The 13,738-nt window shown below is 41.3% G+C and overlaps 1 protein-coding gene across 1 annotated transcript in view; it reads right to left on the minus strand.

Annotated features, from left to right (window-relative positions):
- Positions 1-5,693: 5,693 nt before the first annotated feature.
- The window catches only part of LOC111823169 (zinc finger protein 883-like), an 8,845-nt gene continuing 800 nt past the window's right edge, over positions 5,694-13,738 (minus strand). Inside the window, exon 2 of the mRNA XM_023743767.1 lies at positions 5,694-7,765. Coding sequence (XP_023599535.1) covers positions 5,955-7,765 — 1,811 coding nt within the window. The 3' untranslated portion in view covers positions 5,694-5,954. The remainder of the gene's footprint in view (positions 7,766-13,738) is intronic.

Below are 13,738 nucleotides of genomic sequence, written 5' to 3' on the forward strand. Positions count from 1 at the left end.
TGGTGCTGCAACCTCCCCATCGACCCTGCCTTGAGTGTGACAGGGGGCGGCGCCCCAACTCCCCAATCGGCCCTGCTCTGAGCCTGACCAGGGGCTGAACTTAGGGATTGGGCCTGCCCTCTGCCACCCGGAGCAGGCCTAAGCCAGCAGGTCGTTATCTCCCGAGGGGTCCCAGACTGCGAGAGGGCTCAGGCCAGGCTGGGGGACCCCTCTCACCCCGCCCCCCGAGTGCACAAATTTTTGTGCACTGGGCCTCTAGTATTATATATAATTATATATATTAATTTTTATATATTAATTAATATAAAATTAATTTATACAGATTATAAATTAATTCCTTATACTTGGAATGCTATAACTAAGGCAGTATTAGCCCCAGGGCAATATCTGCAATTTAAATCCTGGTGGTGGGAAAAAGCCAGGAGAGTGGCGATGATTAACGCCCAAGAAAACCCACCTAGATGTAATTTTGACCAGTTAACAGGAACTGGAACACATAGTAGCTGACAGCAACAGGTGCTGTTAGAGAATGCTGTTATTGCACAAATTAGAACTTGTTGCTTAAAGGCTTGGTCAAAAATAGAGGAGGCTAGCATCCCGGCCCAATCATTTTCTAAAGTTATATAAATAATATTAATATAATAATAATAATAATCTTATTAAAATCTTATATAAATAATTAATAATAATAATAATAATCTTCTTGCTGGTGCATTAAAAACTGCAATTCCCATCCTGCTAAATGCTATGGATGTGGGAAAGTGGGACATATGAAAAAAAAAATTGTCTGAAGGCAAAAGTCCCACAAGGGAAAGCTAAACATGCTCCCGGAGTTATTAATACAAATTATGAAGGAGAAATATTAGTTATGATGCCTGCTTCTGATACTATAAATATAAAGGCTAGAGAAAAAATGGCACAGTTATTATTAATTCCCTATAAACAAATAGGGCATACAGCACCAGTTAAACAAACTAGAAGATTTAGTAGCACAGAAAAAAAGGTTTTTTAACATACAGTCTTGGGAGGCCAAAGACCTCAATTTTTACAGTTTATTCCCGGAGGGAATAAAAATTATCAGCCTGGTGGATTCTGGGGCTGATGTGACTATAGTTTCTATTTTGCACTGGCCTCAATCTTGACCGGTGCACAAGGTGAATGCAACCTTTACAGGTTGCAAACCTCACTGAGATTTTGCAAAGCTCTAATGTACTTGAATGCCAGGGGCCTGAAGGACAAAAGGGCCAAATACAGCCATATGTTGCCTCCATTCCACTATCTTTGTGGGGAAAATATCTTTTACAGCAATGGGGGGCTACAATTACTATACCTTCTTTACAGAAAGGTCATAGACAAATGATTTGTCAAGCTGGTGCTGGCGTCACTGGCACCAGTGTTCAGGACCAAAATTTATAAAGGGGGCCACTCCAAAGCGCTTCGCCCTGCCTTTAAAATGGAAAACAACTAAACCGGTTTGGGTAGAGCAGTGGCCCCTAACAAGAGAAAAGTTGGAAGCGCTCCATATTATTATCAAAGAACAAATACAACTAGGGCATATAGAAGCCAGCTCTAGTCCATGGAATTCCCCTGTCTTTGTTATAAAGAAAAAACCAGATAAATGGAGAATGTTAACTGATTTAAGAAGGATTAATGAGATTATTAAACCTATAGAACCTTTACAACCTGGAATTCCAAATCCAGCATTAAAGCCTTTGCTGTAATGGGCAAGCCCCGAGCCATTAAAACTGACAATGGCTCAACATATTTATCAGGTAAGTGTCAACAATTTTTTCAACAATTTGATATTAAACATATTACAGGAATTCCTGGAAACAGTACAGGTCAAACAATTATTGAACAACAGAACCAAACCCTTAAGGAAATGCTACAAAAACAAAAAGGGGGAGAAGAGCTGGTATCAGGCCAGACTCCCCGACGAAGATTATTAAGAGCTCTATTTACTTTAAATTTTTAAAATTTGAATACAGACGCAGTGTCAGCTGCCGGAATGCATAGGGGACATAAAAAGGAGGTCCCGGTAGAAAAACCTGTCATGTATCAAGATGTCACTACTAATCCATGGCGCCCGACTACCGTTTTAAGGTGGGGTCGAGGCTATGCTTATGTTTCCACAGGAACTAAGAAGTTCTGGATTCCTAATAAAAGAATCAAGCTAAGGCATGGCGAGCAAGAGGAAGCGTGACGAGGCGGGACTGGAAGACCGGTTTGCGCAGCTAACCATCCAGAGAGGACAAACAATTTGCGTGCTGTTGCCTCGCACCCGAAACACCCCTCCACCTACATGGGGACAGGTGAAGCGCGGGTGCCAGGAAGGGGAACGTCTTGTGACTGCCCATGGAAGGCCCTGTAACTAATGACTCTAATTGGATGCCTGGACCTTTTGATGATCGTGGGCCTTTGAAACCAGATGCCGGAATGCCAGTGTGCCTGGGACTGGGTGACCATTGTTTGCAATTGGGTTTTAAAGCCTGGTTGAATGTGGCTAAAAGCACCAGTAATCCTTAAAAGGACCAGTCCAATGGAATCAAACTACTGGAGAAATATCTTGTTTTAATTGTACTTTCTTAACCTGTGTAAATAACTCTGTACTTTTTAATCACAATAGAGAAAGCTTGTATCTATTGCAAGCCAGAACGGGAGTATGGTTACCTGTGCAGATGGACCGACGATGGCAAGAAAGTTCTCTGGCTGGAGCTCTCCAAGCCATTGCAGAAGGAATATTAAAAAGGTCAACAAAGGTTTATTGGCATACTAATTGCTGTAATTCTAGGATTGATTGCTGTGACAGCAACTGCAGCAACAGCTGGGGTGGCATTGCAGCGATCAGTCCAAACTGCTACTTTTGTTCAGGAATGGCATAAAGATTCAGAACAGTTATGAAGTTCTCAACGGAAAATTGATAGTGAAATTAATGAACAAATAGCCGATCTTGAGCAATCAGTAGCTTTATTAGGGGACCAAATTGTGAGCCTGCAAAGGCGATTACAGTTAAAATGTGATTGGAACCATACTGGTCTGTGTAGATTACTGAACTTCAAGATCATATTCACACAACATTTCAAAAGAGATTAGAGGAGGTAACCGGACAGCAAGTTTTACAAGGTCTTATAAATGAGATACAGAATATGAATCCTATTCCACATATTCAAGCATTAATGGAAACCTCCTCAGGGTTGTTATTGCTAGTATTGATACTTTGCTTCGTTCTATATTTAGTCTGCAGAAGATCGAGTAAAGCCGCAGCAGTGAACAATTAACGCAATGCTATTTTTTATGTCATGAACCTGAAGCAAAACAAAAAAGGGGGAAAATGTTGTGGTAAAGTGGAAAGAAGTTAACTAGAAGAGGACGCTCTGCCAGGAGAAGGCGTGAGCCTGCACACAGGCCGCGTCAGAACAAAGTCTTGCACGCGAGACTTATTGTTCCGAGGCAGAACTTTCCTTGACGTGATGAATAGTCCATGAGGGCATGGAAAGTTCAGTGGAGGGTGCACTGCTGCAGGTGGAAAGAGTCTTTGTATAATATAGGAAATTAATAGTGTAATGTATAACTTAGCTTTGATGATTTCATAAAGCATGATTGTTAATCATTGTCACTTGCTGTACTCCATTGTTATTTGCTGTGCTCACCCCCAATAAAAGCCAGAACTTTCACCCAAACCACTGGAATGTTGACTGGGTCACAAAAGCCAGATCTCCGGCCTAAAGACACTCTTTATTTTCCTCTTAGTTTTGCTGCCAGAGCACCAATAGCTCTATTGGGAACATTTGAGAAGCTACCGGAGGCCACAGAACCTCTTGATTATAATCAATGACAATGACTGCTGCACACAGCATAAACATGCCGGGAGTTTCTCAGATCTGTGTACAAACCGTTCCTACAGTCTTTTCCTCAAAAAACTTTCTGGGTGCAGGTTTATTTATTTATTTATTTATTTTATTTTTTTTAAGATGTGTGGTTTTTTTTTGTTTTTGTTTTTTTTTATTGATTTTTTACAGAGAGGAAAGGAGAGGGATAGAGAGTCAGAAACATCGATGAGAGAGAAACATCGATCAGCTGCCTCCTGCACACTCCATACTGGGTATGTTCCCGCAACCAAGGTACATGCTCTTGACCAGAATCAAACCTAGGCCCCTTGAGTCCACAGGCCAAAGCTCTATCCACTGAGCAAAACCAGTTTCGGCTCTGGGTGCAGGTTTAAATGAAGTCCATTTTTTGTAATAGAATTAGGTCAGATTTCTGCACTGACGGGGTCCCCCTCACTGCGATGGTACTCCAACAAGTGCCCATCACCCATGGTATAGAAGGCATTAGGGCACATGGCCCTCTGCAACACCTGGGGGAAAGGATCCCTTCACATGTCTTAGCATCCCTTGAAAACAAGAAAAAAATTTATGCTGCTCCCAGACATACTTGAGGTTGTCACAGCTACCCCTCTTTTGAGTGACTTCTGTGTCTCAAAGCATGCATTTTCACAGGAGGACTAAACAGTGCACATTGTTTCCTGCAAAATTATGGGCAGGAATGTAAATTTGGCAAAAACTGCTGAGCAAATTTCTGCACCATAGTCTTCTCCCAAGGGCAAAACTGTTTGAGACCACAAAAAATTTCCCCATCATCATGCTTGGAGAGCCCAGATCTTCTAATAAACTAACCCACACAGTAAATAGAACACCCAGCATTAAAAAAGTCCTAGTAAAAAGCCTTCATTATTTTGCAAAGAAAGACACCTGAGATTGGCGGTTTTCACCTTGATGACTTAGGCCAGTGATGGCGAACCTTTTGAGCTCGGCGTGTCAGCATTTTGAAAAATCCTAACTTAACTCTGGTGCTGTTTCACATATAGAAATTTCTTGATATTTATAACCATAGTAAAACAAAGATTTATATATATATTTTAAAAAATATATTTTATTGATTTTTTACAGAGAGGAAGGGAGAGAGATAGAGAGTTAGAAACATCGATGAGAGAGAAACATCGATCAGCTGCCTCCTGCACATCTCCTACTGGGGATGTGCCCCCAACCCAGGTACATGCCCTTGACCGGAATCGAACCCGGGACCTTTCAGTCCGCAGGCCGACGCTCTATCCGCTGAGCAAAACCGGTTTCGGCAAAAGATTTATATTTTTGATACTTATTTTATATATTTAAATGGCATTTAACAAAGAAAAATCAACCAAAAAAAAATGAGTTCGCGCATCACCTCTGACACGTGTGTCATAGATTTGTCGACACTGACTTACGCAATTAAATAGAGTCAACATCAGCATGTAGGTTAGTGTGTCCCTCAAAATGGCATTTCTTCTGCAACATTATGTTTACTGGCACCAAGGGTAATCAGTCCTATGTGGCAACTCATGGAAGGGATACATGTAAGAACTCATGTAAGAACTAAGGGATTAGGTATTCCTATTTTCTTCAACAAATTATACAACACAGTTAGCTTCCCTGGGCCCATGAAGATGGTGATTGATGCCATCTGTCGGGACCTTGTAGGACGCTATAAGATAGGGGGAAATAGCTTCAGCAACAGAAATATGCAGTGACATAGATCGGGCAGGACATCTCTGTATGTTAGAAAGTGCAACTTAGATACATATACTTCCAACATAAAAACAAAGAAACAAAAAAGCAGAAAAAGTTGCGGACACGTTACATAATGTAGGCGATTAAATGTATGAGATGTAATTCAGACTAATGAGACTTCATTTATTTTCTTATACAACTGATAAATCCTTATTAAGAAACTACATTTCCTACACATCTAAGAACCTTATCATATCCGGACTTTGTTATGTAGAATTATTTACAAATTAGACTGAGAGATATCTCACATTAATTGCACTCATAGCAGCTTTCTCCAGTGTGAGCTCTCTGATGATTTTGAAGACCATTGCTACTTGTAAAAGATTTCCCACATTCACTGCATTTCTAAGGCTGTTTTCCAGTGTGAACTCTCTGATGAGTACGAAGGGTGGTGCTCCAGGTAAAAGATTTCCCACATTCACTGCATTTATAAGGCTTCTCTGCAGTGTGCACTCTCTGATGAGTACGAAGGTTGGTGCTCCAGGTAAAAGATTTCCCACATTCACTGCATTTATAAGGCTTCTCTGCAGTGTGCACTTTCTGATGAGTATGAAGGTTAGTACTACAGGTAAAACATTTCCCACATTCACTGCATTTATAAGGCTTTTCTCCAGTGTGAACTCTCTGATGATATTTGAGACGGGTGCTATTTGTAAAAGACTTTCCACATTCACTGCATTTATGAGGATTCTCTCCTGTATGAACTCTCTGATGACGACGAAGTTCAATTTTCCAGGTAAAACATTTCCCACAGTCACTGCATTGATAAGGCTTTTCTCCTGTATGAATTCTCTGATGACAACGCAGGGAACTGCTCCGGGTAAAACAATTTCCACATTCACTGCATTTATAAGGCTTTTCTCCAGTGTGAACTCTGTGATGACAACGAAGGGCACTGCTATGGGTAAAAGATTTCCCACATTCACTGCATTTATAAGGCCTCTCTCCAGTGTGCACTCTCTGATGACATTGGAGACCATTGCTATTTATATAAGACTTGCCACATTCACTACATTTATAAGGCTTTTCTCCAGTGTGAACTCTCTGATGATATTGGAGACTACCAGCTTGTGTAAAAGTTTTCCCACAATAAATGCACGGATAAGGTGTTTCTCCTGTATGAAGTCTCTGATGACAACGAAGCGCATTGCAGTTGATAAAAGATTTCCCACATTCGATGCATTTATAAGGCTTTTCTCCTGTATGAATTCTCTGATGACAACGAAGGGAACTGCTCCGGGTAAAAAAGTTTCCACATTCACTGCATTTATAAGGCTTTTCTCCAGTGTGCACTCTCTGATGATTAACAAGCTGGCTTCTAGTGGTAAAAGTCTTCCCACAGTCACTGCATTGATAAGGCTTTTCTCCAGTGTGAACTCTCTGATGACTACGAAGCTGGCTGCTAGTGGTAAAAGGCTTCCCACATTCACTGCATTGATAAGGCTTTTTACCTGTATGAACTCTTTGATGATATTGGTGGCAAGTGCTCCTTGTAAAAGACTTTCCACGTTTACTGCCTTTATAAGGCTTTTCTCCTGTGTGAACTCTCTGATGATAATGAAGGTGAGACTTACTTGTAAAAGATTTCCCACATTCAGAGCACACAAAACATCGTCTTCTAACATTGACACCCTTTTCCTGAATAAACATGTGGATGCAACTATTGACTTTCTTACATTCTTCTCTGGTGAAACAATTTTCTCTCCTTTGAAACATCATCCCAGGTGTTGAAATGGCATTCGTACTATCCCTGGTCTGAGTAGTCTTTATGTGGAAATGTCCTGACCTGGTAAGGACACCCTGCCCAACCTCCTCACAGGTGAAATGATTCTGGGACACACTGAAATTGCAGCTGTTTGCAAGTGAGATCCTGCCCACCCCTCTAATGAGAGTCTTCTCTCTCACATGCTGCTGGTGAAATTTTACAGTGAAGTAAAACCATTTTGCACACGCCCCACACCTCAACAGTATCTGTCTGTGTTGTGTTCCCTGCAGCTCCATCATGAGGAAAATGTTTCCCAAGACGATTCCACAACTCTCACAGGGGTGGCTCTTCCTGGAAGAAAAGGCTACCTTGGGCTTCCTTGCCTGGGACACTTTAACACAAACCTTCTGTTTTGTTGTTGCTTCCACATTCTCTGCTCCACAGCAGCAACCTGTATAAAAGGAAATACTGGTGAGGTACATGTTGACCTTAACAGAATGTCTTCACCACGAATGATTAATTGTCCTGCCTAGGCATGATTCCATAGAAAACATTTCAGGATGAGTGAGTTAGACAGTGAGGAAATTGCTGTTATAAATAACATGGCTCCAAAAGTCAGTCGATGATGGAAATCTCACCATCAGAGGGACAGAAGCATAGGAGGAGTTACAAAGAAGAGAGGATGGCTCTACTCCTTGTTCTTGCACAAACGGCTTCCTTTAGGACCTTCCATTCTGACCATGTGAGTCTGTGTGGAATAATTTCAAGCTGCTCAAAGACATAAAAATTAATTGTATTGGATCACAGGATATACAACTTCAGTAAAATAACGTGTGTGCTCTCCAAGGTGCTGCAGGCATGGACCAACGGTGGCTTGCAGTAAAGAAAGACCTGTGAAAGAGGCAGACGTGCAAAGTCCAGAGAGGTTAAGATTATCCATGAGCTGGGAATCTAAATAGAAATGATCATAATAAAAACTAAATAGTGGGTAAAGCATCAGCAATCAGCACAAACAAGCATAATTCGGTGAGGCATGGGCAACTGTAACAAAACACTGGCTTTCTAGCTATGAATGTAACAAAGGCCAGCAGAGAATTCCTCCCCAATGACCCTTCTCCAAGGCAAGACCGCTTGGGGGTCCACTGTGTCATTCATAAAGTCGTGTTTCTTCTGTGATGCACAAATGATTCTCCCCTTTCAATCCCATTTGAGGCATTGCTTGGGATAAATGATGCAAAGAACATGGAGGGTCAATACTGTGGTAGAACAACAAAAGGCAAATGAGATCACAGACAAAAGACTTCGGAGGGTGCTGGTCCTGAACTCATTTGTGCCACTTTTCTAATTGGGAGGGAGATCATCACTACTGAGGTCGCCCGGAGGAGCAAAGGTTCCCAGTGCTACACCAGACTCCCAGATGTGGGAAAAGAAGTGCCTACCAGTAAGAATTGGCAGGAAGAACTACAGGCTGTAAAAACCAGTGCAAATTGGGGCTCAGGGACAAAGAGGCTATATGTGTCCTAGTAATATCATTCTCGATACAGTTCTGAGGGCAATGGAAAGTAAGGAAAAAATAAACAAGTGGGACTACAACAAAATTAAAAGCTTCTGCACAGTAAAAGAAACCATCAACAAAACAACAAGAAAGCCCACTGCATGGGAGAACATATTTGCCAATTACATTTCACATAAGGGTTTAAGCTCCAAAATTTACAGAGAACTCATAGAAATTAACAAAATGAAGATAAGCAATACAATTTAAAAAATAGGTAAGGACCTAAATAGACACTTTACGAAGAGGACATACAGAAGGCTGAGAGAAATATGAAAACATCCTCAAAGTCACTAATCATCCTAGATGTAAATAAAAACAACAATGCGGTACCATATCACACCTGTCAGTATGGCTACCATCAACAAATCAACAAACCACAATTGCTGGCGAGGATGTGCAGAAAAAGGAACCCTGGTGCACTGCTGCTGGCAATGCAGACTGGGGCCGCCACTATGGAAGACACTATGAAGTTTCCTCAAAAAGTGAAAAATGGAACTCCCATATGACCCAGTAATCCCACTTCTAGGTATATATCCCAAAAAAACAAAAACACAAATCAGAAAGGATATATGCACCCCTGTGTTCATAGTAGCAAAATTTACAATAGCTAAGATTTGGAAACAGCCTAGGTGCCCATCAGCAGATGAGTGGATTAGAAAACTGTGTTACATCTAAACAATGGAATACTACGCCGATATAAAAAAGAAGGAATTGCCCTAACCGGTTTGGCTCAGTGGATAGGGCGTCGGACTGCGGACTGAAAGGTCCCAGATTTGATTCCGGTCAAGGGCATGTACCTTGTTGCGGGCACATACCCAGCAGGGAGTGTGGAGGAGGCAGCTGATTGATGATTCTCTCTCATTGATGTTTCTAACTCTCTAAGCCTCTCTGTAAAAAAATCAATAAAAATATATTTTTTTTAAAAAAAGAAGGAATTTAAACCATTAGCAACAGCATGGATGAAACTGGAGAGCATGATGCTAAGCGAAATAAGTCAATTGCAGAAAGATAATTATCACATGATCTCACTCATACATGGGATATAATGATCAACATATTTGGATGAACAGGAATAGATCCAGAGACAAATAGCAGGAAAGGGGAGGTTAAAGAGCAAGGAGAGAACTTGCATGCATGCATATTAGCATAATCAATGGACAAAGACACTGGGGTGGTGATGGCCTGACTGGGGTGGGAATGGCTGAGGGGGAAGGGAGGGTCAAGCAGGGAAAAAGAAAACATATGTAGAACTTTAGACAATAAATAGCTAAATAAATAAAGAAAGAAAGAAGAAGAAGATAAACCATTAAATCAAAAAGTGGGCAAAGGACTTAATCAGACACATTTTTAAAGAGGGCATACAGAAGGCCAAGAGACAAATGAAAACATGCTCAAAGTCATTAATCATCTGAGAGATGCAAATCAAAACGACAATGAGATATCATCTCACACCTGTCAAGATGGCTATCATCAACAAATTGATAAAGGACAAGTGCTTGACAGGATGTGGAGAAAAAGGGACCCTTGTGCACGGCAGGTGGAAATGCAGACAAGTGAAGCCAATGTGGAAAATAGTATGGAGTTTCCTCAAAAAATTAAAAATGGAACTCCCATGTGACCCAGTAATTCACTCCTAGGAATATACCCCAAGAAATCAGAAAGGACATATGCACCCCTATGTTCAGAGCAGCACAATTTACCATAGCTAAGATCTGGAAACAGCTGAAGTGCCCATCAGTAGTTTAGTGGATTAAAACACTGTGGTACCTCTACACAATGGAATACCATGCTGCGGTAAAAAAGAAGAAACTCTTACCATTTGAAACAGCGATGGACCTGGAGAGCATTATGCTGAGCGAAATAAGCCAGTGAGAGAAAGATAAATTATCACATGATCTCACTCATTTGTGGTCAATGGGGGAAACAGGAGATATATGTAAGACGATACATAATACTTTAAAGAATAAAGAATTTTTAAAAAAGAAATATAGTGAAAATATCCACAGTACACAAAGCAATCTACAGATTAAATCCAATCTTGTGGGACAATTCCTACGGTATTTTATAAAGAAATGAAAAGAGAATCTTGAAATGTGTAAAACTAAAAAACTCCAACAGCAAAAACAAACATCAGTGAAAAACAAAGATGGTGGATCACACTTTCCTGACTCAATTTCTTCCAAAGAAAAAGCAAGCGAACAGTGTATTGGTGGAGAAACACAGACACATCTATCAACAGAACAGAAAATACAGAAATAAACCCAGGCATATACTTTCCTTTTAAAAATATATATGTATTTTATTGATTTTTTTACAGAGAGGAAGGGAGAGGAATAGAGAGCCAGAAACATCAATAAGAGAGAAACATGGATCAGCTGCCTCCTGCACACCCCATACTTTCAAGTAATCTTTGTCAAAGCTGCAAGACAGAGAAAGGAAAGATAGTTTCTTCAATGAATGACACTGCGGAAAATCAATAGTCACATGTAAAAACAACAATACTGGACACCATGAATAAAATTTAACTCAACCTGCAGGACAGAATTGAATATCAGTGCTAAAAGAAAAAACTCCTCAAAACAACCTAGAGAAAAAGTTTTGGAGGTTTCTTTTGGACAGAATTTCCTGAATGTGACACCAACCACCAGACAAAATAGAAAACATAAACACTCCAGATGGCAACAAATAAAGAAAAAAAGCTTCTTCACTGCACAACAGCAATAATGAAATGAAAGGAAATCTAGAGAAGAGAAGGAAATACTTACAAACCATATGAAGAAACCGCTTGGAGAGACTGTGAATTCAGTTCTGATGAGCATAATTAAGCGAATATTGCAATATGGACAGAAATTCACACAAACAGGTGGAGTTCCCAGGGAATAATAAAGGATGTCAATACCATAGTGCAGGCTAATAATAATGCAATGACTCTTGTCAAAAGAAAACTCAATATAATTTCATGAAAAATACTTTATTGCTAAGCAATAGTAACAAACATCTGAGCTTGCTAGAAACATGGTGGCACTAGACCTGCTGAACACAGGGTTGCCAAAAACATGGACTTTGTAGAAAAGCGCAATTAAGCACAAGCAAAAATATGTGTTCTGAAAATGAACTAATAGGACTACATCAAAATAAAAAGCTTCTGCACAGCAAAAGAAACCATCAACAAAACAACTAGAAAACCCACTTCGTGGGAAAACATATTTGCCAACGTCGTATCTGATAAGGGCCTAATCTCCAAAATTTATAGGGAACTCATACAACTTAACAAAAAGAAGATAAACAATCCAATCAAAAAATGGGCAAAGGATCTAAATAGACACCTTTCAAAAGAGGACATCCAGAAAGCCAAGAGACATATGAAAACATGCTCAAAGTCACTAATCATCCGAGAGATGCAAATCAAAACAACAATGAGGTACCATCTCACACCTGTCAGAATGGCTATCATCAACAAATCAACAAACGACAAGTGCTGGAGAGGATGTGGAGAAAAAGGAACACTTGTGCACTGCTGGTGGGAATGCAGACTGGTGCAACCACTACGGAAGACAGTATGGAGTTTCCTCAAAAAGCTGGAAATGGAGCTCCCATTTGACCCTGTGATCCCACTTCTAGGAATATATCCCAAGAAACCAGAAACACCAATCAGAAAGGATATATGCACCCATATGTTCATAGCAGCACAATTCACCATAGCTGAGATCTGGAAACAGCCTAAGTGCCCATCAGTAGATGAATGGATTAGAAAACTGTGGTACAGGGAGAATCGAAGATGGCGGCATAGGTAAACACAGTTGACTGCCGCCGTGGACAACCATTTCAAAAATACAACTAAAAGTCGGAGCGGACATCAACCAGAACCACGGGAAGGCTGGCGGAGGACAGTCTCTTCAACTAGAAGCAAAAACAACAGCATTCCGACGCTCAGCGGAGGCACAGTGTGGAAAATTTAAAGGTACTGCCGGCGCGGTGGTGACGGTGCGCGCGCAAACGGGCTGGCGGCGGAGGGCGCGGTTGTCGTTTTCAATCCGGAGCGAGTCTCAGACTCTGGGCTACAGATCCGGGCGAGTCTCTAGGGACCCAGACTCAAACGGGAGAAGCGGGACTGTCTGGCGGCGGCCCCTCCGAGGTTTGCAGCGGTTGCCGGGACGGAGAGGCAGAGCCCTGGGGACGGACTGAGAGCGGCCATAGCGGCTCCCTCCCCCCGCCCTGTTGAGCCCGCCCCGCCCAAGCCCTGCGCACAGCCATTTGCCGACCGCCTCAGACAGAGGCTGGATTGGCGCCTCCCCAGAAGACAGACGTTTCCCGCAGCTGATTCCTTCAGCCAGTCGGCCTGGTGGTCAAATCCCTCTAGTGTTAACTACAACAATTAAGGCTTGGCTAGAACAAGACTGCGTACAGAGACCACTAGTGGGTGCATCAAGAAACCATAAAAGATGCGGAGACAAAAAAACATGACAGAAATGGATGATATGGAGCTAAGAATCGCAATTTTGAGGGTTTGCCATAAAATGGTGCAGAGCCTCACGAAAACTAATGAGACCCTCGATGCTACGATAAAGAAATTAGAAAGTAAGCATACACGGACTGAAATAAAGAATATTATACCCAATAGCAGACCAGAGGAGCACAAGAATCAAACCAAAGATTCAACAAAAAACACCCAACTGGAAAAGCAAAATGAAAAAAGAATCCGAAAGTGTGAAGATAGTGTAAGGAGCCTCTGGGACAGCTTTAAGAGGTCTAATATCAGAATTATTGGAGTGCCAGAAGATGAGAGACAGCAAGATATTGAAAACCTATTTCAAGAAATAATGGCAGAAAACTTCCCCCATCTGGAGAAAGAAATGGACTTACAGGTCC

This window comes from Myotis lucifugus, unplaced genomic scaffold (assembly GCF_000147115.1).
Source record: "Myotis lucifugus unplaced genomic scaffold, Myoluc2.0 scaffold_412, whole genome shotgun sequence".
Taxonomy (NCBI): Eukaryota; Metazoa; Chordata; class Mammalia; order Chiroptera; family Vespertilionidae; genus Myotis; species Myotis lucifugus.